This window comes from Urocampus carinirostris, chromosome 19, assembly GCF_059441175.1.
Source record: "Urocampus carinirostris isolate Australia breed hairy pipefish chromosome 19, RoL_Ucar_1.0, whole genome shotgun sequence".
NCBI classification, from domain to species: Eukaryota; Metazoa; Chordata; class Actinopteri; order Syngnathiformes; family Syngnathidae; genus Urocampus; species Urocampus carinirostris.
This window is the reverse complement of record NC_142367.1, coordinates 7,805,565-7,833,442: the sequence shown is the minus strand read 5'-3', so window position 1 is coordinate 7,833,442 and position 27,878 is coordinate 7,805,565. Positions and strand designations below refer to the sequence as shown.

Here is a 27,878-nt window from a genome sequence, read left to right as displayed (position 1 = left end):
TTTTTTATTGTATTTGGGAGGTCAGGAAAGGGCAAAACGGAAAAATTTGCTAGCTACTCGAACAATTCGACCCATGTAGAGGTACCACAGTAATGTCAACGGACAGCGCCCTCTTGTGTCGGGAGGTTCCCTACTTTGTGGTAGAGAGAGACAGCACGGTCCAGGTGGATGCCTTTCTCCTCGTAGTAGCAGGCAGCCTCCATCATGTCCTCCGGGTTGCTGAGCAGAGCCAAGTTCATCAACTGCTCGTCCAGGCCGTTCTCCTGTCAAGGTCACTGGATCAGTCTTCAAGGTCGAGACAGACTGAAGGCAAATCCTCACCTTGCAGAGGCGGATGGCGTTGTTGTAGGCCTGAGCTCTCGTGTAGAAGTGGACGGCCTTCTTGACGTCCTCGTGAGCTTCATAGTGGCGGGCTAAGTGGTAGGACGCCGCACGGTCGCCTGTTTCCACAGCGATCTCGCAGGCCTGATGGGAAAAGTGACGGGAAAAAGTTTGATTTGGCACGTGCGACCTTGGCGAACGTCCTTCACCTTTTCCACATCGCCCGTGTAGCAGTGAACACGGACCAGCGAGAGATAATCCTGGGCCCGCTCGTAAAACTCCAGAGCCGGCTTCATTACCGATTGGCTCTCCAGGTACTGCGCCCACCACTTGTACAGGATCCTGCCGTCAAACATTTAAATAAAAAAATCAAATGAAATAATAACCTTTCATTGGCTAAACATCTCGCTCATTTCTGGTATTACTTTTTTCTTTTAAGTTTTACCCCAACATTTCAAATAAGCTATATCGTCTGATGAATCAGATGATTTTGCCACTTTTATTTACTATTTTTATTATTTAAAAAATACATTCTTGTCTGCATTTTTTTTAAATTATCTATTTTGTTTTTAGATACAATAAATTATTCTATATTATCTGCTATTACAGATAATTTTGATATTATTTTATTATCCATTTTAATTATTTCAACAATAAAAACTATAATAATAAGTGATAATGAACTATATTGTGTGATCATGTGGATAATTTGGCTATTTTTTAATTATCTATTTAAAAAAAAAAAAATTTAAACTATATTTTCTGATAATGCATCATTTTTCCATTTTATTTAATTTATTTAATTATTTCTAAAAAAGCTATATTGTCAAGTCGAGTCAATTGTCTGATACGTTAGATCATTTTGCTATATTTAAATGATCTATTTTAATTACTTTTTGGAATAAATAAATTAAGCTATATCGTCTTATGGTACAGATGATTTTGTTATATTTTATTATCTATTTTAATTATTCAAACAATAAAATAAGCTATATTGTGTGATAATATGGGTATTTTATATATTTTTTAAAAAATCATCCAGTTTAATTATTTTCTTAATATTGTGTGATAATACAGATGATTTTGCTATTTTTTTAATCTCTATTTGAAAATATCTATTTAATTACCTTTTAAAAAATCCCCATGATTTGCTATTTTTATTTATTTATTTTATCCATCCATCCATTTTTTGCACTGCTTATCTTAATCATGGTGGGGGTTATCTATCTTAATTTTTTCAAAATAAAATAAGTTATATTGTCTGCTAATGGATATTATTTTGCGTTTTTCATTAATTATGTGACTTGTTCAATAAAAATAAAATTAGCTATATTGTTTCATAAAGAAGATCATTGAGCTATTTTTAACTATTTTACTTATTTAGAAATAAAAAGTAAGCTATGTTGTCTGATAGTGCAGATCATTCTGTTGTTTTTTAAATAAAAAAATTATTATCTATTCTATTTATTTAAAGAGTAAAATATGCTCTAATATATGAATTTAAAAAAAGCTAAATTGTCTGATAATGCAGATAACTGCTACGGTCAATCATGGACAATTCATCACATCCACTACACAGCATCATCTCCAAACGGAAGAGCAGCTTCAGCGACAGACTGCTGTCACAGTCTTGTTCCACCGACAGACTGAGGAGATAATTTCTTCCCCATGCCATGAGGCTCTTTAACTCCACCCGGGGGAGTAAAAGCCCACGTTAAACCACACCCCACACATTGTATATTACCCTGTTTTTATTACAGGGTGTATTTTATGTAGCACTATCTAAATACTTTATATGAACACGTTACATTGGGTTTTTATGTATTATATTCCTTTTACTTTATTATTTTATTTTCAACACAAGGATACTGCTGGAAGTGTGAATTTCCCTACGGGGATGAATAAAGTATCTATCTATCTATCATTTTGCTATTTTTTTCTTCATCTTTTTAATTGATCCATCCATTTTCTCACTAGGATCGCGGTTATCTATTTTAATTATTCAAAAATAAAATAAGCTACATCGTCAAATAATGTATATCATTTTGCTATTTATTTCAATAATATAATTTTTATTGTATCTTTTTTTAATAAAAAAGGCTAGTTTTTTTATTTTGAGTTTTCAAATTAAGAAAAAGAACATAAAATTAAGAGATATGAGTTGTTGTCTGCCCTATCTTATCATTTGAAATAAAATATTTCTTATTTTATTATTAATTTAATTTATTATTATTATTATTATTTTATTATTTGTCTTGTTTTATTTTACGTGGAATGAGCAAAAGGATTGGAGTCCATTCCCCCCTATTTTCTGATATTTAAATTTGGAAGTTGAGGAATTATAACACTTGAAATGAGCATATGATGAATATTGAATGTACAGTGGTTAATGAAATCACCATTAAATATAATCTGATCTTTGTCAACATCACACAGATGAAAAAAACAAAACAATGCTTTTATTAAAACCACCCAAACATTTATTGGTTTTCATATTATAATGAGAATAGCAAGTAAACAAAGACAAAAAGGGGAGGAATAAGTAACTGAACTCTCTGTCTAAGGAGACTTAAAGAGCTATTCAACCAATTTCTACCAAAGAATTTAAGTAAGGTATGTTCCCGATCACTGATGAGTGAATTAAATGTGAGCGTTTCCAAAAGGTTCAGATACTTTTTCATACCATTCTATAGATTTTAATTTGAATTTTTTGGGACTTACTTGTCTTTCACTGTATTGACGTAAATCTGGAGGGACAACGGATCATCCTGAAGCATCCTGGGCACGTCTACCCGGTGTGTGTCGGCCTTTTCGTAACTGCAAATAGAAAAAAAAAATATGAAACCCTTTCTGTCACGTAAACTAGTGGTCCGCACTAGTTTGGTATTTGTGAATAACTCTAAGGGAAATTATGGTCTAAATGTGCCTTTTATACAATATTTTATACTCTTATCCCTTTAGATACTCTAACTTTTGCACTCTTATATAATTATATCTTTATATTTTTGTAGTATACTCAATAAGTGTGTGATTTTACAATTTCGAGTTGTGTTCAGAGACGAGCACCTTCAAAAGAATAAGTTCCCAGGCACCAAAAATGTGCCTCTAATTAAAAAGCTAAAACTTGAAAGGCCACTAGCAGCTTCTTAGGCTACTCCTATCTGTTATCAGACAATTCACTACTGTGGTCTCCAAAACTCCTTTTGCCATCCTATCACATAAATCATTCTGCTCCTGGGAACCGTTAGATAAAAAGGAAGTCTGTGATCCGCTTAAAAATGTACGGCCTTCCATGTATATTGTTATGTTAGCTTGCCCCCTATTAGAAAAGTCTAGGTTAGAGTGCCCTCTAGAGGCCAGCAGTGTATATCGCACCATGTAACCAAAGAAACCGTCCAATCAGAATGCCTCTTACGTGCATGTGATTTATTCTATCCTCCAATCAAAATCCTTGTAACAAAATAAGAAAGGTGCTCACGCTTCAGTCCGTAAAATTTGTTTCATAGTAATCTAAGAGTGCGGTCGCTTTGTGTTTTGTGCTTGCTTTTCTCGAAAAAATACGTTTGTTTGTAACACAAAAAGAGTCGCTTATTTCATCCTGACATTGCTTTGAACCTGACATAACACACATTTTTTTGAATCCCAAAAAAGAACTCAACGCTTTGGGTGGTCATTATACACAAGGTTTTAAGGTAGTATATTACCGCATTTAAGCATTGATTAACCAATAAAAAAATATCACTGACCAAATGTGCACAACATTGGATGCAATGAGAATCAAATCCGGTTCACGGTGGTGAGAATGAAAAATTTTAACAACTAGACCACAGGGGATATGGATGACAAGGGAAAGGGCTTTGGATCAATCATGTCAACAATATGGCCTGCAGGCTGAATCCGGCACGTTTGAGGATTTGATCCAGCCCACCATATATTTCGGAGTACGCCAAAAAAGAAAGCGAATCTTTAAGTAATTTTTATCAAAAGCTATGATTTTTTTTTAAATGTAAACCTGCGAGAGGGCAGTGTTGAGTTTGTATAGCGAGGTGAGTTGCTTCAGGAGTAAAACTGCATTCGCTCAACTGTTAAAGCAGTTAATGCATTCAATGCCAATCTTTTTTTCCCATTGTTTTGGAATAAATGTGTTAGAAAAGATCCCTTGTTGTGACAAAATGTATGGTAAGTTACTAATGTAGGCAGAATGACAAAAAATAATACTGAAAAAAAGCTAAAAATTAAATTAATTAAAAATTAATTATTAACTTATATGGCCTGCCTCAAACCTGCTTTAGATTATATCTCATCATCAGGTTATTTTTACTAGCGGTTCCATGTTGTTGAACACATGGGGCCATGATTACAATCATTTATTGACAACTATTAACACAATACTGAAATAAAATTTACAATGTGTTTATTAAATGTCCCTCAAAGTCAGAGAGTCAGATGAACCAAATAATTGTTTCCCCTTGTCATGTCATTTCTGTGTTTGTTTATATCTTTTAGGACAACTCTAACATCAGTATCTGGTACTGTAAGTAAAAATAGTGTACATTCCTTATGTTTTTTTATAATTTCATTCCTTTTTTTACTTTTTAGGGTACAATTTTTTTTCAGTACTTGTCTCTACTTTTTAGTATGTTTTTTGCACTTTACATTTTATTGTCAATATGTTTTAGTACTTTTCTATCATTGTCATTTCTTACTACTTTCCTGCAACCTTTTTCATATTTTTCAGTAATTTTATAACTTCAGTAGTTTTGGTGACCTTTCATACTTTTTCCTACTTTCCAGTTCTTTGGATTTTCAGTATGTATCCATCATTTTCAGCAACATTGACCATATTTTTCAGTAGTTTTTGTATACTTGCAGTACTTTTTAAAGTCTAATTCATCAGCAGATACACCAAAGAGCTGTTTCCCGTGTTGTTTCTTTCTTTTCTTTACATATTTCAGGATGGTACCGTTCATAAAAAGTGTGATAATAAGATAAAACCTAGTGCCTTTTCCTATGTCATCTACATCTCTAGTGATCAAACAGTGGATTTAGGTTCATTATATACAGTTATTGTTATTTTTACTAATCTTATTATTGGGCCAGGCCTCAAGTATATTGTAAAGCGTTAAATCGGTCTGTGGCTCAGATAAGGTTGTCAAACAGTCAATATTCCAAATACAATTCATATTACTTGTCCAGAGCGGTGCTCTTGCTACCAAAAGCCTCCAGGTAGCGAGCGTAATTGTAGTAGGTGGCACGAAGGTGGATACGGTCGTGGTTCTGGGCAATTTCGATGGCCTCCTCCCATCGTCCGGTCGCCTGGTAGAGCTTGCCCAGGAGGTCAAAGCGGCGGCAGCTCCGGTACAGTTTCTCTGCGTCCTCCTGTGGTGGGATGGGAATGTTATTCAGAGAAATCGATGAGCGGGCGGCAGCAGGCGACGTACCAGCATGCCCAGCTGCACGGCAAGGGCAGCCACGTGGACTTCGGGCTCCGGCTGGGCCTCGGCCTCTTTCAGGGCTTTGGCCGCCCTGGCGTTGCACATGTTGCCCAGACACACCCGGGCTACGTCCAGGCGACGCGTCTTCACGCACATGCGTGCCATGTTTTCCCACACCGCTTTGCTGGCAACAACAAAAAAAGCACATTAGTAATCAGATACAATGAAAGCTGCTATAGATACTGAAACCGTTCCTTTTCCCCCCAAAAGTAGGAAAGCTGTTTTTTATAAGACTATCATATTTGAGTCAAAAGTATATGTGGAAATAACTCACATAATTAAGACTTTGGGTTTTATGTATCGATATCAGATTGGAGAAAGTGGTATCGATGCAACTTATGAATGTACCTAAATGTAACCGATTGGTATATCAAATAAATGTAACTATTCCTTCATTATAAATAACTCTGAATGTATTACTTATTACTCTGTTTGTAGTAACATTTCATGTCTGCATTTTATCTAAAATCTGCATTAAAAACTACTTAGTTAATCACTTTAAGTGTTTGCAATCATTTGACCCTGGCATTCCAAATCTTGATTTGTATTTTAGATAACTTTTTGGTGACACACATGCTCAATTTTATTGATCAATATCTGAGAACAGTGGAATGTTTTCATCAGAATGAAAGGGTAGAAAACCCTAGTTTGGCCAACCTCACCTAGGCCCTATCTCTAGCGGCCACCGGTTAAACTGAGTTTGTGACCCATGCTTTAGGGGATATTTTATACCCGTTCTTTATACCAATAAGAGTATTCAATTCCGCTATTAATACATAACAAATAGCCCAAAGCAAAGCCATTATATTTATAAAATAGTAATTCTTTTGGTATAAAACGCATACAAAATAAATTGACATAACTAAAAAAACAATATGTTGCAAGTACTGATATCATCAAATCTGCCCAGGTATCGATTCAAATCTGAGATCTGGTATCAGTGCCAGTGCTGTGAATTTCTAGTAAAAGATTTTTTTTCCGTGGTTGAGTTTCTTTAACCCGACTTCCAATAGTTAATCTGGTAATAACATAGTAACAACATAATTAAACCACACCACCTACATTGGATATTACCGAATCTTACTGCAATATGTATTCTGTGTAGCACTATTTAGTTATGTATTCTGTGTAGCACTATTTAGTTACTCTATATAACACGCTACAGTGGGCATTTGCACGTCACACTGGGTATTTGTATATTGTATTCTTTTGGCTGTATTATTGTACTGTTCTCAGCTCAGGGATGCTGCTGGAAATGTGAATTTCCTTTCGGGGATGAATAAAGTATCTATCTATCTATCTATCTAATAAGTTGTTAAAAATGCAGGATAAATCATGTCATGTGGAAAGGATCTTTACAGAAAGGTCCCTGGTTCAAGACCGGGTGGAAACATTTGTTGGCCTGGAAAGGAATGGGTACCACCAGGTTGTACTTGCCCAAGACACACCACAGGAAATGGTGCCCCTACGACCCCAGTGATTAAGGGATCCAACCCAAACCAACCCATGTAATATTGCAATGATGACAACTGTAACACTGTTTTTGTTTCAAATCAAAAAGGTTATATTAAAATGACATAAAATAAATAAGTTTTCCTTTTTTTAATTTCAACTTCCTGATTGTAAAAAGGAGGATTGCCAATACTGGTATGAGACATTATCATTAGTACTGATTTCGAAAGAATTGCTCTTTAACAGTGTGATTGTTTACTTTCTGATAAAAACAGGACTTCATACTGGGAATTCCTGAGTCATCTGTTCTTTATTTGGAGACTCCAACTGCCCCCGCCTCTCTTTAGCAGTTACAGATGTGAGTAACAGGAAAGGGAAAAATCTTGAGGGGCCAAAATCATTACAATCGGATCTTTTGAGTTCTGCACCAGAACCAGACGGAAAACAAAAAGAAAGAACATCTAGAGAGAGGAAAGAGCAGAGGAGGTCCACATCCACTTTAGTCTTCCTCTCAGGAAAGGCATCCTGTCGAGCGGGCAAGCGACGTGTTTGTTGCACACAGGAGAGGATAAAAAGTCAACGCCCCCCTCAGACCCCCCCATCTCATCTCCTGAGCTGCAGACAAAAGAAATCGGCAACACTGACGTCTTTTAGGGAGCGCATTTGCAGCTGGCTTCTTATGCACCATCTGCAACTAATCCAGAATTTGCCGTGGTGGGGGATCGTGAGAAGGAGGTGGTTTCAGGAATTTTCTGTTTACAGGGATCTGTATTGGAGAAATCCAGGACTTAGTGGGTGAAATGGAACCGGGAGCCTTTAGGACCGATCCCAAGTCCCCGTCGGTGCGGTCAGAAGAGGAAGGCTGACTGGTCCCGGTTAAGAATGAACGGTGATGTCCTCTAGCTGAAGGTCACGAGGAGGACAGGCTCGCTTCTGGGCCGAAGGGGGGGGGCCTGGCGGGTATGGGGGGTCGCAAGCTTGTCGCGGCGGCGGCAGCAGTGGCATTGCTGTCGCTGGTGCTCAACAACGTGGCGGCCTTCACCCCCAGTTGGGTCCTGCAGGCGCTAGAGGATGGGCGCAGGAGGAGCGTGGGGCTGTGGAGGATGTGCCCGGCTGCTGGGGGCCGCCAGGAGTGCCAGAGTCTGGGATGGGGGTCCGACTATGCCGGATATCAAGAGTCCCGCAGCTCCGTAAAATGTAAGTTGGGACAGTGTTTCCGAAACATAGAAATGTTTGATTGGTGTCACCAGAGTCTTATAAACTTTTATTATTAAAATATATAATCCATCAATATTCTGCACCGCCTACCATCACTAGGGTTGCGGTGGTGGTGGAGCCTATCTTGGCCATATTTGGGCAGTGGGCAGGGGACACCCTGAACTGGTTGCCAGCTAGTCGCAGGGCACACAGAGACAGACAACTTGCTCACCCATTCACACCTAGGAGCAATTTGGACCTGCTAGTTAACCTGCCATGCATGTTTTTGTAATGTGAGATAAAACCGCAGTGCCCGAAGAATATACAAACAACACACAGGGAATTTTTGTAGCTAGATTTGAACCCAGGGCCTCTCAACTGTGGGGCTGACGCACTTCTCTGCCTTTTGGCCTAGGTCAAGTGAAGTAAGAGAATATTTTCAATCAAAAGCAAAGTTAATAAAAATAACTTTCCCATTATATAAATGATCGCAAACGCCATTAGTGTGCATCTGTGCTACGTATCTCTGACAGACAGCAGGAATCTTTGTCGGTCAACCTCTTCACCCAGGATGACATTCAGTTGTTACTGTGTTTGTCCCGCCCCACCTGCACTGTGTTTAGAGGGCTGGGTAAAATGTGACATTGACAGGGGTTGCATTTTCGCCAAGAGGAACAGTTTTCAACTCTCAGTGACCGAATGTTCCGCGTTGAAAACTTGCCCAGCGCCTTGTTGCACTGCCGGTGAGCGTAAAACCTTGACCATTGAAATTAGGAGACATTTGTTCAGAGCAGGAAAACGCTTTTGTGAACACAGGCCCTAACAGAAGCTCTAAGTTGCATGTTACAAAAACCTCCTGTAAACCATCAAAGAAGAACTGTCTTCCTGTAAGAGCAGCAATCATAAAAGCAGCAGTACTGATATCTAATACTGCAATCCACCAAATCACCTATGGAAGTATAACACTTAATTAAATGTAAAACTCATATCGGTTATTTGGTCTGTTTACTTGCCGGTATAATAAAATAGTAGAGCGCCGGCATCAGAACAAGAGTAGTTATTTTCAGTCTAATTAGGTGATGAACATATTTTTACACCCATCTCATTTTACCATGCTTTCATAACTCATTCATCATAGATCCAGCTTCTTGATTTTATCTAAAAATGCAGTAGTAGTGTTTGAATTTAAATTGTACAGCATTTTCTTCCCCTATACTGTCCACCCACCAGGGTCTCACAACATTCTACGGGAAACACTGTGGGGGAAAGCGATGAGCTTGTTGATAAGAAAAGTTAAAGGGACATTGAGTATTATTTAACACTTCCTAGTGGTAAAAAAATATATTTATTTATTAAAAAAAAAGTTGTAAAATTGATTTTATTAATAAGATAAATTTCATGAGCTATTATATAAACATATATTTCCCATTTTCTTATTATTTTAGTACATATAAGATTATATATATATATATATATATATATATTATATATATTGCGTTATTTTCTTTTGGAATGTTTTCCTAAAAAAATATTTTTACTCGTTTAAGTTTTAGATTTATAATATGTTTAATTATTTTTCCCATTTTTCAATATTTTTTAAACAAGTTAAAATATCTAACTATGGGTGAAATATTTTTAGCATATACATTATTTTTTCTTTTTGGGGGGGACCTCCAAAGTACAGTACTTCATTCAAACCAGTATCATTCCTCTTAATTTATCGTATCATTTTTAATTTTACAGTAATTTTAAGTAAGAATTTTCCCTAGTTTTGAAGTGCACGTCAACAACCAAAGGTTTGGTTAAAAATTGAGAATTTGAGGCCGGCAAGGGCAAAAGACCGTCTTTCAAGAAGCAGGAAAAAGGCAGATGCTAATGCTAATGCTAAAATGTTCTCATATGTGGCCTCCAAGTGCAGCTCGATATTAATAAAAAAATATATGCTATTGCATAAAAGATACTGGGAATGAAAAATGTATATATGTATACATGAAATACTTAACGATATGTAGTAAAAAGAAAAGTACAGAGAAAATGTAAGAAAATTATTCATAAATGAAGGATTTAAAAAAAAAAAAATAAGAGTAGAGTACCAAGAAAATGCAGGAAAAATGTGGAAGCTGATGCTAACGCTAAAATGTTGTCATTAGTGGCACCCAAATATATTTTATAACTTGGAAAAAAACACTTGATATACAGTGGAACCTCGGTTATAGCGGTTAATGGGGACCAAAACCACCCGCGAAAGGTGAAAATCTGAGAAGCAGCGACGCCCCTTCAAAAATGCTAAAAAAAAAAAAAATACATATATATTTTTAAAAATTATTTTATTTTATTATTATTATTTTTGGACCCGGTTAATGGGGACCAAAACCACCCGCAAAAAGTGAAAATCTGCGAAGTAGCGAAGCCCCTTAAAAAATGCTTAGAAAAAAATAAAATAAATATATATATATATATATATATATATATATATATATATTTTTTTTTTTTTAAATTATTTTATTCTGTTATTATTATTATTTAGACCTGCGAAGCTCTGTACCCGCGAACGTGGAACCACGAAGTAGCGACGCCCCTTCAAAAATGCTAAAAAAATAAAAAAAAATAAAATTAACATAAATAAAAAAAATATTTTATTATTATTATTTTTTAGGCCCGCGAATCTCTGAACCCGCGAACGTCCAAGCTTGAAGTAGCGAGGTCCCACTGTATATCTAGTAACATAAGTATCTATCTATCTATCTATAAAAAAACAAAACAGAAAATGTATGGTAAGAAAACTATTTAAAATATGTAGTAAATAGAAAAATAAAAAAAGGAGAAAAAAATAATCAAAAACTATCCAAATCTCAAATTTTTACAAAAATATTGTTTAGTAAGAAAAAAAACCAATTCCAATTGTCTAGAAACTTGCGAATTTGAGGCCAGCAGGTTTAAAACGTGAATGCTCATGCTAACGCTAAAATGTTCTCATTTGTGGCCCTCAAGTGCAGCTTAAAATGAATGAAAAACTTACAATACATTATATTTATATACAGTAAAATAAAAATAAAAAACCCATCCAAATGAGGAAAAAAAACCCTTAAAAAAATTACATTATTTAAAATAATTGGAAAGTAAGTTGTGAAGAAAACGCAACTGAGAAACACATGGATGCCAATGCTTTTATGTTCTTGTTTGTGGCCCCCAAGTGCAGCTTATTTGAAAATATATTTTCAAATAAAAATAAAATATTTCAATATCGATGTAGTAAAACAAGAAAAATAAACAGAAATTGTAGGAAAATTAGAAATAATAAAAAAACTAAAAAGGTGTGATATGAAGCATAATTGGAAAGTATTGTAAAATAAGAAAATAAGCAGAACATATTATGAATGAAAACCATTTGATTAAAAAAATCACTATAAGAAATAAAAAAAATATATATAAATATAAATATATTTTACAGAATTATAAAGTTTCTTAAGTTTCCTCATGTTAAGGATTTTGAGTTCTTCCTTGCCCTCATGTAGGTTTTAGATCAGGGGATGCTGTCATAATAGTCTATAGTTTGCAGAGTTTGTGGTCTGTGCAGCCATTTGAGACTCCTTGTGATTACGAGCTATACAAATAAACATGGCTTGAATTTTGAAGGTGCAAAGCAGTAAAGTGCTAATGCTAACGCTAATACTAATTTGTTCTCTTTTGGGGTCCCCAAGTGCAGCTGGAGATGAATAAAAAAAATATATTTTAAAACGGCAAAAAAATAAATTTACAAATATATGTAGTAAAATAAGAAAAATAAACAACAAAATGAGGCAAATTAATATAAAAAAACAGCATAAGAATTAAAAAATATATTTAATACTCTTAAAGAATTTTAAAGAAGGAATATTCTCTTATTTTAAGCTACCTTTTGAATTGCACTGAAGTTGCTTAAGGTTTAGTAAAAATTCATTTGAGGCCAGCAGATTCAAAACGCCGTTTTTCTCGGAGCGCGAAAAAAACACGGATGCTAACGCTAAGCTAATGTTTTCTCTTTTGTGGCCCCCAAGTGCAGCTGGACATGATGCGGGCGTGCAACCTGCTGGCCACGGTGGCGCTGACGGCAGGCCAGCTGGTTTTCCTGCTAGGCCTGGTGGAACCGCCCTCGCTGGCGCCACGCTCCCCCTGCTGGGAGGAGGCCGTCGCTGCGCTCTTCCAGCTAGCCAGTAAGTCAAAAGCTCTAACCGTTGGGGGCGTATGCGAAGCAACTGCTATCAGCGCCATTATCGGTTGTCGCCTTTGATGAACCTCCTTTTAAGTGTTTTAAACAAAATAGGGCTTTTATTCAGGATCGTTATTGTTGAGCACCAAACAGTTGAGTACACAGGCTATACTTGCCCAAGACACACCGCAGGAAATGGTGCCCCTACGATCCTAGTGGTTAAGAGATCCAACCAACCAACTAACCAACCAACTCAAATCTAAGGTTGAATACAGATACCAGCTATCGGTATCGGCAAAAGACTGGGCTACAATTCACGATGCCAGATCGATATTAGTTGAGATATATAGATGTTCTTATTAAAAGTACTAACTGTACCGATACGAAGTATTAAACATAGACGAGACTAATTATCAACATATCAGTAATTATTGCTGCTATCAATACCGGTACTGTATCAATCAAACCCTTTAATGAGCCAGAAATTCCTTCTTTTGGGTGTTATAACCAAAACTAGACTTTTTATTTGAGAAGAAATATCATAAAAAGACTTTAGGATCAAAATTGTTTAGCCCTAACTAATCATGTCAAAGGAGCGATCTTAAATTTCAAGATCTCAAATGAGCGTTATTTGAGATTATGGACATTTAATTTTGGGGTAATTTTATTGATTTCAAAGTATTTACCGTACCGATATATGTATCACACTGAGACCAGGCTATATCCAAGATATCAGCTATCGGTACTGCTATCTGTCACCGTGTTAGTGGCCCAAACAATAATGAAGCTGATAATTTTCCAAATGCATTCTACAGCTTTTATTTGGAAAATAATACCATTCAACAAGATTAAGGATCACTATTGTATAGCCCCAAACAGTTGAGAACTTGTATCTAAAGACGAGTACCCAATCTGTATCGGACCAACATCAATCCACATTCTAGATCTCAAATTAGTATCATTTGCGATTTATAAACATGTCGTTTGGGGAAACTTTAATTACTAATATTATAAACAGTACTACTACCAAGTGTCTGTGTTGAACCGAGACAATGCTGAGTTTCGAAGAATCAGTATTTATCACAGCTATCTGCAGTGGTATCGTTCAAAAGATAATTCTGAACTATAACAATTTACTACGTGATACACATGTCAAATATTCCATTTCACACAAATAAAACATAATGGGAGATATAACATTTTCATAAATTTGAGTTATTTTGAGTACCAATGGTATCAGCACTCGGATCGAAATCAACCTTTTCTCTACCACATACCGGTTTAATGTCTGACTATATTCTTGCGGCCTGGCACAATAGTAACATTAGTACAGATAACATCAAATCCACTGTGTAATCTCTAGACCACTAAGGATTTAGATAAAATAGGTAAAGGCATTTCTTTTTATCTCAACATCACAATATTTTTACTCACAGTACCACATTGTACAACGTTATTTTGGCTAAACTGTTTCCCATAAATCTCCATTGCAAAATTGTACAAGGTGGCATCGTAAGTTAAAATTGTGTGATGATGAGATACAATGTAATGCCTTTTCCTAAGTCATCTACAATCATAGTAGCCTAGTAGTTATAATTCGGCATTCTCACTGCGGCAATCCGGGTTTGATTCTCGTTGCATCTAATTCTGAGCAAATGAAGTCAGCAATATTTGATATACCTCTGTAAACCCTTGCTATGAAGCGCACCCAAACTCTTAGGTTTGTTTGGGTGAAAAAAAAAATAAACGTGAAAAGAGACCCATCGCTATGTCGCGCTTCAGTTATCGCTGGTTCACTCCTTCACAGATTTTGCAATTGTTTTTATTGTCATTGATGTCAACGTATCGCGCATTGCGTTCTGAGCAAGCAGCAAATGCGATCACAGGGGCAGGTTCAGGAGGGCTTTCATGAAGGTGCGACGCTACTATGCGGATCTTCACTTATTCAGGAAGGGGTTCTGGTCCGCATTAACCGCGATAACAGAGGGATTACATAGGGTTCGTACACCTTTTTCATGTCCAAATTCAAGCACTTTTTAAGGACTTTCAAAACCAATTTTCCAATTTCTCCAGTACCATTCAAAGAATAAACAATACATTATTGTGAATAATAATGATTAAAGATTAATTGTTGTTATCATTATTGTTATTGATCCCACAAACGCTAACAATGTCTGTAAGGAGGGTGCTAGGCAAAGAAAATCAATTATTCGAAAGTTTAAAGGGGCTGTACGGAATTTGGAACTTTGTCACTCCCTTGGGTTGTGTCATCATTGCAGTCAGATCATTCATGATGCGTGTGAAAGTACGTGTATTTCTTCAATGCTCTGGAATAAACTCTTCTATTTTTGTCTTTCATTTTTAAGCAGACACTTTTTTCAATTTTTAATGCGTGGTGTATCGAGGAAGGCTGCTGGCAACAATTTTTAGCATTTACAAGCACTTTGCCCAAAATGCAAGTACTTTTCCAAACTTGAAAACACAACATTAAAATTCAAGGATTTTAAGCTCCAGTACGAACCCGTAATACTATATTCCAGTGGTTCTCAAATAGTGGGGCGTGTGCCCTGGGGTGGCACGAGGCTCTGTCAAGGGGGGCGCGTGCGTGTTTAACATCGGGTAACTTTTTTAACTCTCCTTGCATCAAGTGCAATTACACTTTCACTACGCTAAGGAGCAGTGTAAAGCTTTGTATTGGAAAACGTGCTGATTTCTTCATACAGTCTTTGATAAAAAAAAAACAGCACTGATTGTTATATGCACCAGGACAACTTTCCAAAACACACACCAGCAAGTCCACCTCTGAATGGCATAACAAAATACTCAAAATGAAAGTTCTGAGGTGACCAAGTCAAAGTCCAAATTTAAATCTAATTGAGATGCTATGGTGTGACCTTAAACAGGCACATTATTTGAGAAAACCCTCCAATATAGCAGATTTGAAACAATTTTGCAAAGAAGAATGGGCCAAAACTCCTCCACAGCGTTGCAAAAGACTCATTACCAAATATCGTAAACGTTTGATTTCTGTTATCACTGCCTGTCAGAACCTGAACAGACGGTGGACCCAGACGCGTAACGTTTTCAGACAAGCTTTATTTTACAAGAACGGGGCAGTCATGTGCGGGAAAACAAAAGCCAGCGATTCAGCGATCGCTGGGCAGGTGAGATCAAAACGGGACAGGAAAGAAGGGATCGATACCAGATACAGGATACACTAGCAGATACCGGACAGGGAGGGACAGACGGGATTGATACCGGATACTGATTACACAAGCAAGATACCGGACAGGACAAGACAGATGGGATTGATATCGGAGCAAGATACCGGACAGGGCAGGACAGACAGAATCGATACCGGATACTGGATACACGAGCAAGATACTGGACAGGACGAGAGAGACGGGATCGATACCGGATACTGGAGACTGGAGGAAGATACTGGACAGGACGAGACAGACGGGATCGATACCGGATACTGGAACAAGATACCCGAGAGGACGAGACAGTCGGGATCGATACCGGATACTGGAGAAAGATGCTGGACAGGACTATATTCTTGCGGCCTGGCACAATAGTAACATTAGTACAGATAACAACAAATCCACTGTGTAATCTCTAGACCACTAAGGATTTAGATAACATAGGTAAAGGCATTTCTTTTTATCTCAACATCACAATATTTTTACTCACAGTACCACATTGTACAACGTTATTTTGGCTAAACTGTTTCCCATAGATCTCCATTGCAACATTGTACAAGGTGGCATCGTGGGATCATGGGTTTCCTCCGAGCACTCCGGTTTCCTCCCACATTCCAAAAGCATGCATGTCAGGTTCATTGGCCGGTCCAAATTGTCCCTAGGTGTGAATGAGCAAGCGAATTGTTTGTCTCTGTGTGCCCTGCGACTGGCTGGCAACCAGTTCAAGATGTCCCCTGCCCACTGCCCGGAGATAGGTGGGATGGGCTCCAGCACCCCCACGACCCTACTGGGGATAAGCAGTGCGGATAATGGATGGATGGATAGATGGAGCAAATACTTTTTCATGGCACTGTAAATACAGTTTGAGCAAAATAATAAAAAAAATTGCTTTGTCTTTCGCTGCGGCAAGGTACCGAACCATGCACGGCCCAGTACCGGTCCCCGGCCCTGTGGTTGCCGACCGTTGGTGTAAAAGAAGTTCCCTATTTTGACACTTGTTAGGCATATTATATTTATAAGCTATTTTGGAATTGATTTATAAGAGGATTATTATCCCCGGGAATGGAAATTTGAGTGCCACAAAGATCTTGCGAGGGTCATTATAAAACTTTTGTCCGAGCAGAGAAAAGCGTCTTCTAAATTTAGATGGGGAGCGCTCGGCCTTGGGCAAACGGCGAGCGACTGGCGGGCGCCAGGATATCCCTCCCCGCTCGCTCGCTCGGGACCAGGAAACGTCTGCGACTACCTGTTATGCAAAGCCGCCGAGATCAACAGGGAAATGCGACGGGAAAGAAAAACTCGATTGATTTCTTTCAGAAACCCAGAAGGCATAAAGTAACAAATGCCTGTTTTTTCCCCATTCAATGCTGAGATGCGAGTGGACAATGTCACACGCCTATTTTGAGTTTAGCTGACTATCAATGGCGACGTCTTTGCCAGGGTTTACAATACAGAGCTCATTTAGCTTAAGGCAAGTTAAATTAAAGACTTTTAAAGACTTTTTAAGTGCAAAACAAAACTGCTACATTCGTGACTAATTTTGAGTGTAGCATCATAAAAACTCGTGCTTGGGAAGAAAACCATTTTTACTTCTGAATGAGAACAGTTAAATATTACTATATAGTTGTGTTCACATTTTTAATACATTTAAAATAATGAATTCAATGCCTTTTAAGACTTCAAAGAGTCCGCGGGAACCCTGAAGTAGCGCGGGAACAGCGTGCAAATATTTCCCGGATCAATTTAGAAAGGAAAAAAACTACAACACTTAGCCCGATTGTCGTTACTCATCTAACTTCCAAGTTGGCTTTGAAAAATCCAGACGATAAAATGTATCATTAAGATTAGGCCACGCCCACTCCAGGTTTCTAATAATATGTCACCAAAGCCAGGCGCCACTCTCAAAAACTGGAGCTGTGTTTTTCTCTCGTTCTCTCGTTTTTATCTCTCAGTCTGTGTCTTTTTTTCTTTCTGTGTTTCTTTTTCTTTTTGCTTCCTTTTTTCTCTCTCTCTCTTTCTCTCCCTCTCTCTCTTCCTCCCCTTTTTTCCACTCTGTATCTCCCTCTGTCTTACGTACTCTTGCTATCTCTCTGTTTTATCTCTGTGTCTTTTTTTCTCTTTTCCTTACTCTCTTTCCGCTATCTCTTTCTTGCCTCGTTTCTCTCCTTTTCTTTTCTCTCCTCCTCATTTCTCTCTTTGTGTCTCTTGTTCTTTCTGTCTTTCTCTTACTCCCTTTCTGTCTAGCTGTCTTTCTTTCACTCTCTTTGAGTTTATTTTGCTATTTTTTTCTTTTAGTGTTTCTTTCCCTCTTTCTTTCTTTCCCCCTTTCTTTTTCTCTTTTTTCCGTTTTCCCTTTCTCTCTCTCTATTCCTATTTCTTTCTCATTTTTCTTTCTCAAATTATTTCTTTCTCTTGCTTGCCCTCATTTTCCTTCTACCTTTCTCTCTTTTTTCCCCTTCGTATTGTCCTTTCTTTTCTCTTTAATCTGTTAGTCAGGCCTAGCAATTTTCTTTTCAACCAGGTTGAGCTACAAAGATTTGACACCCATATTGTACAACTGAAAACGAGTGCTACAAATCACAAGTAAGAATATAAACTACAGAGAATCAAAGTGAACAAACTGCAATTTTTTTCTTTTAAATATTTTGCTAGGTTTTTGGGTACCCTTGGCAGCAAGATGGCCGACAATCACATAAGATTCCTCTAGGTCAGGTGTTGCCGAGAGCCGAGAGCTACTCTTTGTGTTACTGATTAGCGGGAAGGGCTACCAGTTTGATATGCATTTCTAAGATAACATCATCTCCAAACGGAAGAGCAGCTTCAGCGACAGACCGCTGTCACAGTCTTGTTCCACGGACAGACTGGAGGAGATCATTTCTTCCTCATGCCATGAGGCTCTTTAACTCCACCGGGGGAGTAAAAGCCCACAATAAACCACACCCCCACATTGCATATCACCCTATTTTTATTACAGTTATATAGCACTATTTAAATACTACAGGGAGTGCAGAATTATTAGGCAAATGAGTATTTTGACCACATCATCCTCTTTATGCATGTTGTCTTACTCCAAGCTGTATAGGCTCGAAAGCCTACTACCAATTAAGCATATCAGGTGATGTGCATCTCTGTAATGAGAAGGGGTGTGGTCTAATGACATCAACACCCTATATCAGGTGTGCATAATTATTAGGCAACTTCCTTTCCTTTGGCAAAATGGGTCAGAAGAGGGACTTGACAGGCACTGAAAAGTCAAAAATAGTGAGATATCTTGCAGAGGGATGCAGCAGTCTTAAAATTGCCAAACTTCTGAAGCGTGATCATCGAACAATCAAGCGTTACATTCAAAATAGTCAACAGGGTCGCAAGAAGCGTGTAGAAAAACCAAGGCGCAAAATAACTGCCCGTGAACTGAGAAAAGTCAAGCGTACAACTGCCAAGATGCCACTTGCCACCAGTTTTGCCATATTTCAGAGCTGCAACATCACTGGAGTGCCCAAAAGCACAAGGTGTGCAATACTCAGAGACATGGCCAAGGTAAGAAAGGCTGAAAAACGACCACCACTGAACAAGACACACAAGCTGAAACGTCAAGACTGGGCCAAGAAAAATCTCAAGACGGATTTTTCTAAGGTTTTATGGACTGATGAAATGAGAGTGAGTCTTGATAGGCCAGATGGATGGGCCCGTGGCTGGATCGGTAAAGGGCAGAGAGCTCCAGTCCGCCTCAGACGCCAGCAAGGTGGAGGTGGGGTACTAGTATGGGCTGGTATCATCAAAGATGAGCTTGTGGGGCCTTTTCGGGTTGAGGATGGACTCAAGCTCAACTCCCAGTCCTACTGCCAGTTTCTGGAAGACACCTTCTTCAAGCAGTGGTACAGGAAGAAGTCCGCATCCTTCAAGAAAAACATGATTTTCATGCAGGACAACGCTCCATCACACGCATCCAAGTACTCCCCAGCGTGGCTGGCAAGAAAGGGTCTAAAAGAAGAAAAACTAATGACATGGCCTCCTTGTTCACCTGATCTGAACCCCATAGAGAACCTGTGGTCCCTCATCAAATGTGAGATTTACAAGGAGGGAAAACAGTACACCTCTCTGAACAGTGTCTGGGAGGCTGTGGTTGCTGCTGCACGCAATGTTGATCGTGAACGGATCAAAGCACTGACAGAATCCATGGATGGCAGGCTTTTGAGTGTCCTTGCAAAGAAAGGTGGCTATATTGGTCACTGATTTGTTTTTGTTTTGTTTTTGAATGTCAGAAATGTATATTTGTGAATGTTGAGCTGTTATATTGGTTTCCCTGATGAAAATAAATAATTGAAATGGGTATACATTTGTTTTTTGTTAAGTTGCCTAATAATTATGCACAGTAATAGTCACCTGCACACACAGATATCCTCCTAAAATAGCTAAAACTAAAAAAGCCCCACTCCAACTTCCAAAATATTCAGCTTTGATATTAATGAGACTTTTGGGTTCATTAAGAACATGGTTGTTGTTCAATAATAAAATTAATCCTCAAAAATACAACTTGCCTAATAATTCTGCACTCCCTGTATGTATCAACATGTTGCATTGGGTATTTATGTATTATATTCTTTTTACTTTATTATTGTTTTATTTTCAACACAAGGATACTGCTGGAAGTGTGAATTACCCTACGGGGATGAATAAAGTATCTATCTATTACAATGTCGTTACTATTTTGTTACTGTTATTGCCAGGTTGTAATTATTAGGAGTCAAAATAGGCGCAGTAAACCACTAAACATCATGCCAGTTAGAAATCAAATTTCCTTAAAAATCAAGATGACCTAGGAGATAATTTCAGAACCAGTTTGTGGTCGTGGGCACTATATTGGAGACTGCTGCTCTAGGTGAAGCTCATGTTTTTTTAAACAAATACAAATTCCTTTATATTTTAAAAAATGCATGTATGTATAATAATTCATGTATTTTTGAGTACTATTTGAATCGATACTTGTATTTTTAATAAATTAAATTATTCTACCACACAGAAAGGCTAAATCATACCTGAAAATCAGCTAGCTTCATGCTAACATGTGAGACGTCACTCCACACCCAGAATAAGGAATATATCATCACACATTTTCAAATAGATACAGAATCAAAATACAGGTAATTTTACTGGGGATAGGAGTTGTTTCATCTGCATCTAAGAAGCCATTTTACAAGCAGGAACCATTGCCATAAAATGAAGGCACGTCCATTTTTGAAATGGACTTAATGTGCTACTTTTCTGTACTAGACATTTACCCACTGAGTTTTAAAAATGTAAAAAATGGATGGGAACGAGTTCATTTGTGTGGCTTTTTAAGGTTGAATTCCAGTGCGGCTTTCTTAGATTTTCGTACGCGGCTTTTAATCATGTGGCTATTTAGTCCGAAGTCTAAGGTAATATAAGGGGCTTTTGTTATGGTATCGATGCCTATTATTTTAAACTCTCATCGGCTTCTTTTATTTTGATAGGTGCCAAACATTGAACTGAAAAGATTTCTGTCCTTTCAGTTTTCTGTTTTTGTCCATTCCAAAGTTGAAATGTTTGAAATGAATGATCTGCATTATATAGCGCTTTTCAAGTCAATGACTTCCCAAAGCGCTTTACAATGTGCTCCACATTTCCCAATAGCGGCCTTGCAGCCATGTAAGGCGCTCACCAGCTTATTGGGGGTATTAGGGGTTCAGTGTCTTACCCAAGGACACTTCGACATGCAACACGGACGAGCCGGGATTCGAACTGGGATCCCTTGATCCCAAAACGAGCGCTCTACCTCCTGAGCTACTGGAATTGGATTGAATTTTCAGCTTCAAGATAATGCCAGTGACTGTTATAGACATCCATTATCCGTTTTGAAAGGGCTGGCGGGACCCATTGATGTACATCGAACTTCCAGTAAAAGCTTCCAGCGGGGGGCAGGGTAAGACGGAACGATGAAAAGAGGAAGACAGGGGGGGTCAAGGAAGAGGACCAGATAAGCGACTGCCAAAAAGAGTTTGACACAGCCCGGCCCTTTTCTTGGACGTCAGATCGCTCCCCTTTACATCCTCGCGCCAACAATCTTAAACAGTGGAGCTCGGATATCCAGGGATTCTTTTGGAAAGGGGACTGTAAAGTTCTCATCAACGGCTCTATTTTCTGAATGGAGCCAGTCTTCAAAGATGAAGACTACAAAAGCAAACCTGCGATCTAAGAAAGTTTTTGAAAAAAAATAGCAGCCTTGAGTTTATTTTCGCCCCGAGAAAATTTTGCAAGCATGGGAAATCCCACAGGAAAATCGACGTTCTGTTTTTTAAAGGAGCTGTACAGAATTGTGAACTTTTTTTTACTCGCAAACGCCATCTCCTGGCTTGTGTCATTATTGCAGGCTCTGTCAGCTCATTCAGTATGCATGGTGCAAGTAAGTGCATTTCTTAAATGCGATTGAAAAAGCTCTTCTTTTCTTCCATCTTTCTTGGGGTTTGTGTTGGCGTTTGGACTGTACTTAAAGAAGGCCTCTTACCTACACCGTTTTCAGCTACATCAACAATAGAAACCCAAAATAAACCCAGAGGGGCGAGCATGACATCTCTCTCCTGCATTCCCCTCACGCCCCATTCCTCCTATTAAATGTGTTCCGCCCCGAACAGCTTTGCTACACATAAGTTAACAGCAGAGTGGGTGGTGCAAAAAAAGTCGAAGGGCTCTTTGAACTAAGTTGGGAATTGTTAACACATACTTTATAGAGAGAACGCTTCACCTCAAATGATGCACACTACCGTTAATGGTTGCTTATGGACAAGTGGAGCTCAAAATCCAAAATGTTAAAAACAAGTCCTTCTTCAGACTGATACCACGACAAATAGCCCCTGCTAGCGATACCTCCAATGATATCACTTTTTATACATGACAAAAAAAGCAAACTAGACCCAGATTCCTAACAATAACATTTCCCTCCATCATAAAACAGCAGTAAATGCACCGATCTTCAGATTGCAGCCTGATATCAACACCTGGTATCGGTACTCACTACTCAGCCATTCCTACTTGAACTAATGAATTTTATCATTTGAAATTATTTGTTGGACTTTGTTTACTATTTTTTTCAAGCATTAATGGATTACAGAACTTTGCCGACTGAAAATTGCCTTCCAAATACATTTCAATGTGATCTGAAAATTAACTCCGCCGCTTTCCCGCTCCAGGTTTCTCGCTGGTGATCGGTCTGGTAACTTTCTACCGGATTGGGCCGTACACGACGTTATCATACTCGTGCTACGCCGAAATCGCCGCCTGCCTGCTGGCAACGCTAGCGGCCGCCGTGCTCATCTGGGACATTTTGCAGCGCCGTGAAGAATGCACGCTAGCGCCGCCCGTCATCATTGTGGCGCGCGTGGACAATGATTACGTGGACTCGCCCTGTTGAGCGCTAAATCAACCCGACTTTTGATGATGCGGCGGCAGGAAATCAAGCTGGACCTTGATTGTGACTGGCACTTTTTTTAGGATTCGGGGTTTGGAGGAAAAGACAGACTTCCTTCAGTTGAAGTGGAACTTCTGACGTCTTAATCCGTCAATGGCACCGGATATGTTGATGGAAAACGTATTACAAACAGGCAAAATACACATCCCGATTTTTCAGGAGGGACTCAGTCTTGTAATCCATTTATTTGTGGTACATTGATATCTTAATTTAATATTAATATTAGTATGCTGCATTATATGGAGGAGCGATCATGCCATATGTAGAACAATGTATGAATAACAAATAGCAACAAGTATATGCCAGATAAATAAAATGAACACATCATACCTAAATGTATGACATAAATGCAATTTATTCATAAAGTTTTGCATTTTGTTATTTACTTTTTCACTATTTTTGTCATGTATACTGTTGTGTACTTAGTCATGTATTTTCTCGGGTATTTAGTAGTGTATTTTTCCATGTATTTTGTCTTTTTTGTGGTCATGTATTTTGTCACAACAAAATATTCAAATGACGGGGGGGGGGGTCAAACTTTACACCTATTGGAAGAAAGGCATAACAAATGATCAGTGCACTTGTCAATCAACCAATAGGTGAAAAGCTCCACTAGTTCGACACGCCCCCTCATTTGGATAAAACTATGTTTTGACAAAATAGTAAAGAACAAAATGCTCGACAAAATAGAAAAAAAGACAAAAGAAATGATAAAATGGATCAATAAATGAATAAATTGCATTTATGTCATTTATTGCAGTATTACGTGATTTATTTGTATGACATAGATTTGTAGGTATTTATTTATACATTTATTTCTATATCTGGCAGGATCAGTCTTTCATAGTATTTTAAGCACGTCATTAAGGTGCCGTATTATGGAGGGTTTTTTTTTTTTAATCCTAGACGTGTGTAATAAAATAATATCTTTTGAATTATATTCTTTGTTGTCAATTGTGGTGGGCACATTGATTTCTATTTCCTGGAAATTCCTTGAGACTTAAATGGGCGATAACCTGGCAGGTCAAGGACGTCGTCAATGAGCGGAAATAACCGTCACATTCCAGACAATGTCTGACATAAAAAAAAGCATTTATGTGACCAAGACAACCTGTGCCAAAACTCAGAAACTTTGAGAATATACTTTTTTTTATGTCAAAGAATGGAGGAGCTTTTACCAACAAGTTAGATAGATAGATAGATAGATAGATACTTTATTCATCCCCGTAGGGAAATTCACACTTCCAGCAGTCTACCCCGTTGTTTATTAACAGATTAACATGATGCCCGAGGGTGCTTGTAGCGGAGTGGATGACGTCACGCCAGTCCAAAAGTTCGACATTCCTGCGGCAGATGGAAATCTTTTCTTTGTGAGAATCCAGGGATACACCACCTCGTGTTAGCAAGTCCGCCTCCTCTCCGATTCCCCCCGGCTTTCATGTCTCTGTTTAGCGACGTTGAAGCCGGATTTCTCCAGGTGGCTCCGGGTGGCTACACGTTAGCGTCCGGAATGCTAAACGTGAGCCACGTTTCCGCAAAACACAGCAACTGCGCTCCCTGTGCGCTTCGATGTATTTCAAAAAGCACTCGATGATCATATTTGGTCGTGAGTTCGCATTTACCATGATTACGGATGGTACCGAAGACTTATAACGCCGCTAGCCGCTTCGCTAGCTTCGGCTTTTCTTCCACCATGGGCCCCTTCATCACGCCGGCACGAGAATTCCTCAGGGCAAGGAGTTGAAATACACGCATTTCTTGTGCGTTGAAACCCATGTCCATAGGATAGAAGTAATCCATAGTGTAGTTGTCAAAACGGGAAGAAAAAACACCGAAGATAGGAGCAGACAATAAAACAACAGGGCAGCTGCTGGAAAAGGCAGCCGCTCTTGGCAGCGCCGCTTTGATCTTTAGGTAGATCTGCAGGTTTAAAGAATTAATTTGTGCATTTAGGCTGCTTTAGATATATAACCCGAGCACCCGTAGAGCTTTAACCATGATGTAAAATATCTTGTACCAAGTTAAAGATTTAACTTCCACGTAAAACTTTCTGCCTTGAGCTTTAAATTAGCTTTAGCACTTTAACCAATGAGTTACGGTAATGCAGTTACAAAGCCTTAACTTTTGCATAAATTAACTTGAACTTTGTTAAAGCTTTCAATCTCTTTTTTTAATTAAGCTTTAAGCATTTCATCACTCTAACCAATGGGTTAATGTAGTTAAAAAGCTGTCACGCTTGCGTTCAGGCAGCTTTAGATCTATAACTCAAGAATTAAACCTGCTTTAAAGCTTTGAGTTTCACGTAAATTAATCTGAACTAGTTCAACCTTTCTTAACTAAAGCTTTATTTTAGCTTTGGCATTTTAACCAATGTGTCAATACTGCTACAAATATTTAAAAGAGAGAAAATGAGGAAAAAAAGCGAATAAGAAAAATGAAGACAAAGTAAAAAAAGAAACGAGAAAAACGAGAAAAAAGAAGACAAAATGAAAAAAGGACAAAAAAGAAGGAAAATTTAAGCAAAAAAAGAAGAAGAATAAAAAGAAAAAGAGAAACAGAGAAAAAAAGAAAACTGGAAACAAGAAAAAGAAAATATGGGGGTATCCTTAGCAGCAAGATGGCCAAGGTGAGCCTTATCTTATGTCGAATAAATACACATTTCTTGACCTTCTTTTTTCTTTTTGGAAAATAATTCCTTCAACGAAAAGCTCCATAAAACTGTCGTCGGTTCTATTACGGTCCATGGCATATCTGCAGGGACATTTTTCCGAATCCCATTGTTTGGAAACCGACGCACAATCGTACAGTCCCCCTTTGCCGCAAAACTGAAGCACAAACCTGGAGGACAGTGGACAAAAGTGGACAAAATTTGTCCTTACCTCTTGATGAGCTTAATGGACTTGAAGGCCTCGTCCATGTGTCCCACGCTCAGGTAGAAGCTGAAGTCCAGCATAGCGTCCCTCGTGGACTGCTCGCAGTCCTCCAGGCCTTGGAAGTCCCGCAATGGCCGCCTGGACACCATTTGCGGGAAAAGCCACGTCTGCTCCTGATTGGCCGCTGCCGACGGGGTGGAAACTTCCTTGAAAAAAAATGGCAAATTACATTTTAGTAACTTCTCCGGAAAGTCTCAGAAATGGAAACATCCCGTCAGAACTCGTGAAATTGTGGTAAGCTCATCTTGACAAAGATTTGGAGAAAGATCTGGCAAAAGGACAGTGGCCATCTGCATGGCTCAAATCACAAGAATGCTACAAAAGAAAGGAAACCATTAATGGTCAAACTACAGAACCATTAGTGTCAAAGCCATGCAAGTAAAGTTATGCTAAAGGTCCTATTGAACAGATTGAAATCACATGCTGAAAACATCCTAGCTGAGGAACAGGCAGTTTCACGGAGGGAAACAGCACCACAGAACAGATTTTTAATCTGCGGATCCTATGTGAGAAGTTTCAACAACACCAGACGAACCTTTATCTCGTTTAATGCATTTTGAGAAGGTGTTTGGTAAGCCACTTCATGGGGCACCATGCGGTAGTACAACATGGGCCAGAAATTAACTTAAGCCATTAAACAGCTGTATGCCAATGCCATCATTGGAGCGTGGTTTCAAACCTCAGTCGGTGTGAGACAAGGCTGTATTCTCTCTCCAACATCTTCCTGGAGAGGATCATGTCCGAAGCTCTGGAGTAACATGAAGGTACAGTCAGCATTGGGGGACACACCATAACCAACCTCCGTTTTGCTGATGATATTGCCGGATTGACATGAGGCGAACTGGAATTTAAGAGATTGGTCAATCGCCTGGACAAAGCATCAGCCCAGTATGGGATGAAAATCAGAACAGAAAAAACTAAAGTAATGACCAATACACCCAAAGGTATCACCACACACATCACCATCAACCAGGAGCTTGACCCAGTCATCAAATTGCAATATCTTGGAGCTGTCATATTAGAAGTGGGGTCAGAACCAGAAGTCAGGGCCAGGATAGCTCAAACCAAAGCCGCACTTCCCAGACTCTACAGGGACAAGAACATAGCAGTGACATCAAAGATCACGCTCATGCATGCGCTTCTTACTTCCATCTTCCTCTGCGCTTGTGAGACATGGACTCTCACAACAAAGCTAGAAGGGAAAATTCAGGGCATGGAGATGCGATTTCAACAGGAAACTTCTAGACATCATCTACTTAGCCCATGTGGCAGACAAAACATCGCGCAACACCATTAGAGGGCACATCGGACCCTACGAAGAACTGTTTTCAACAGTATGCAGACAAAAACTTAAATTGTATCGTTACGTCACAAAATCATCAGGACTGGCCAAGATCATTCTCCAGGGCAAAGTTCATGGATCAAGAAGAGAGAAATACCAGAAAGAACTTTGCCACAACCCACAAACAGTTCAGGAACCGTCAACAGTGGAGAAAGATGTCCAGAGTGGCGATGACTGATCCATCCAGAGAAAACCATGTTCCTAAATGTATTTCGATATTGTCCTGTATTTGGGTCTGTTTGACAAATATATGACATTATAAG

The 27,878-nt window shown here is 38.6% G+C and overlaps 2 protein-coding genes across 2 annotated transcripts in view; one reads left to right on the top strand and one right to left on the bottom strand.

The window, feature by feature from the left end:
• The window catches only part of ift140 (intraflagellar transport 140 homolog (Chlamydomonas)), a 62,410-nt gene that overhangs the window by 17,520 nt on the left and 17,012 nt on the right, over positions 1-27,878 (bottom strand). Inside the window, exons 18-24 of the mRNA XM_088324156.1 lie at positions 26,220-26,419; positions 5,763-5,940; positions 5,510-5,700; positions 3,043-3,138; positions 531-663; positions 322-465; positions 135-263 (exon numbers count right to left, since the gene is read on the bottom strand). Coding sequence (XP_088180282.1) covers positions 135-263; positions 322-465; positions 531-663; positions 3,043-3,138; positions 5,510-5,700; positions 5,763-5,940; positions 26,220-26,419 — 1,071 coding nt within the window. The remainder of the gene's footprint in view (positions 1-134; positions 264-321; positions 466-530; positions 664-3,042; positions 3,139-5,509; positions 5,701-5,762; positions 5,941-26,219; positions 26,420-27,878) is intronic.
• Positions 7,673-23,833, top strand: tmem204 (transmembrane protein 204). The gene is made up of 3 exons (XM_088324165.1): positions 7,673-8,465; positions 12,503-12,658; positions 23,063-23,833. Exons 1-3 carry the CDS (start codon positions 8,231-8,233, stop codon positions 23,281-23,283), a joined length of 612 nt encoding a protein of 203 aa, XP_088180291.1. The 5' UTR covers positions 7,673-8,230; the 3' UTR covers positions 23,284-23,833.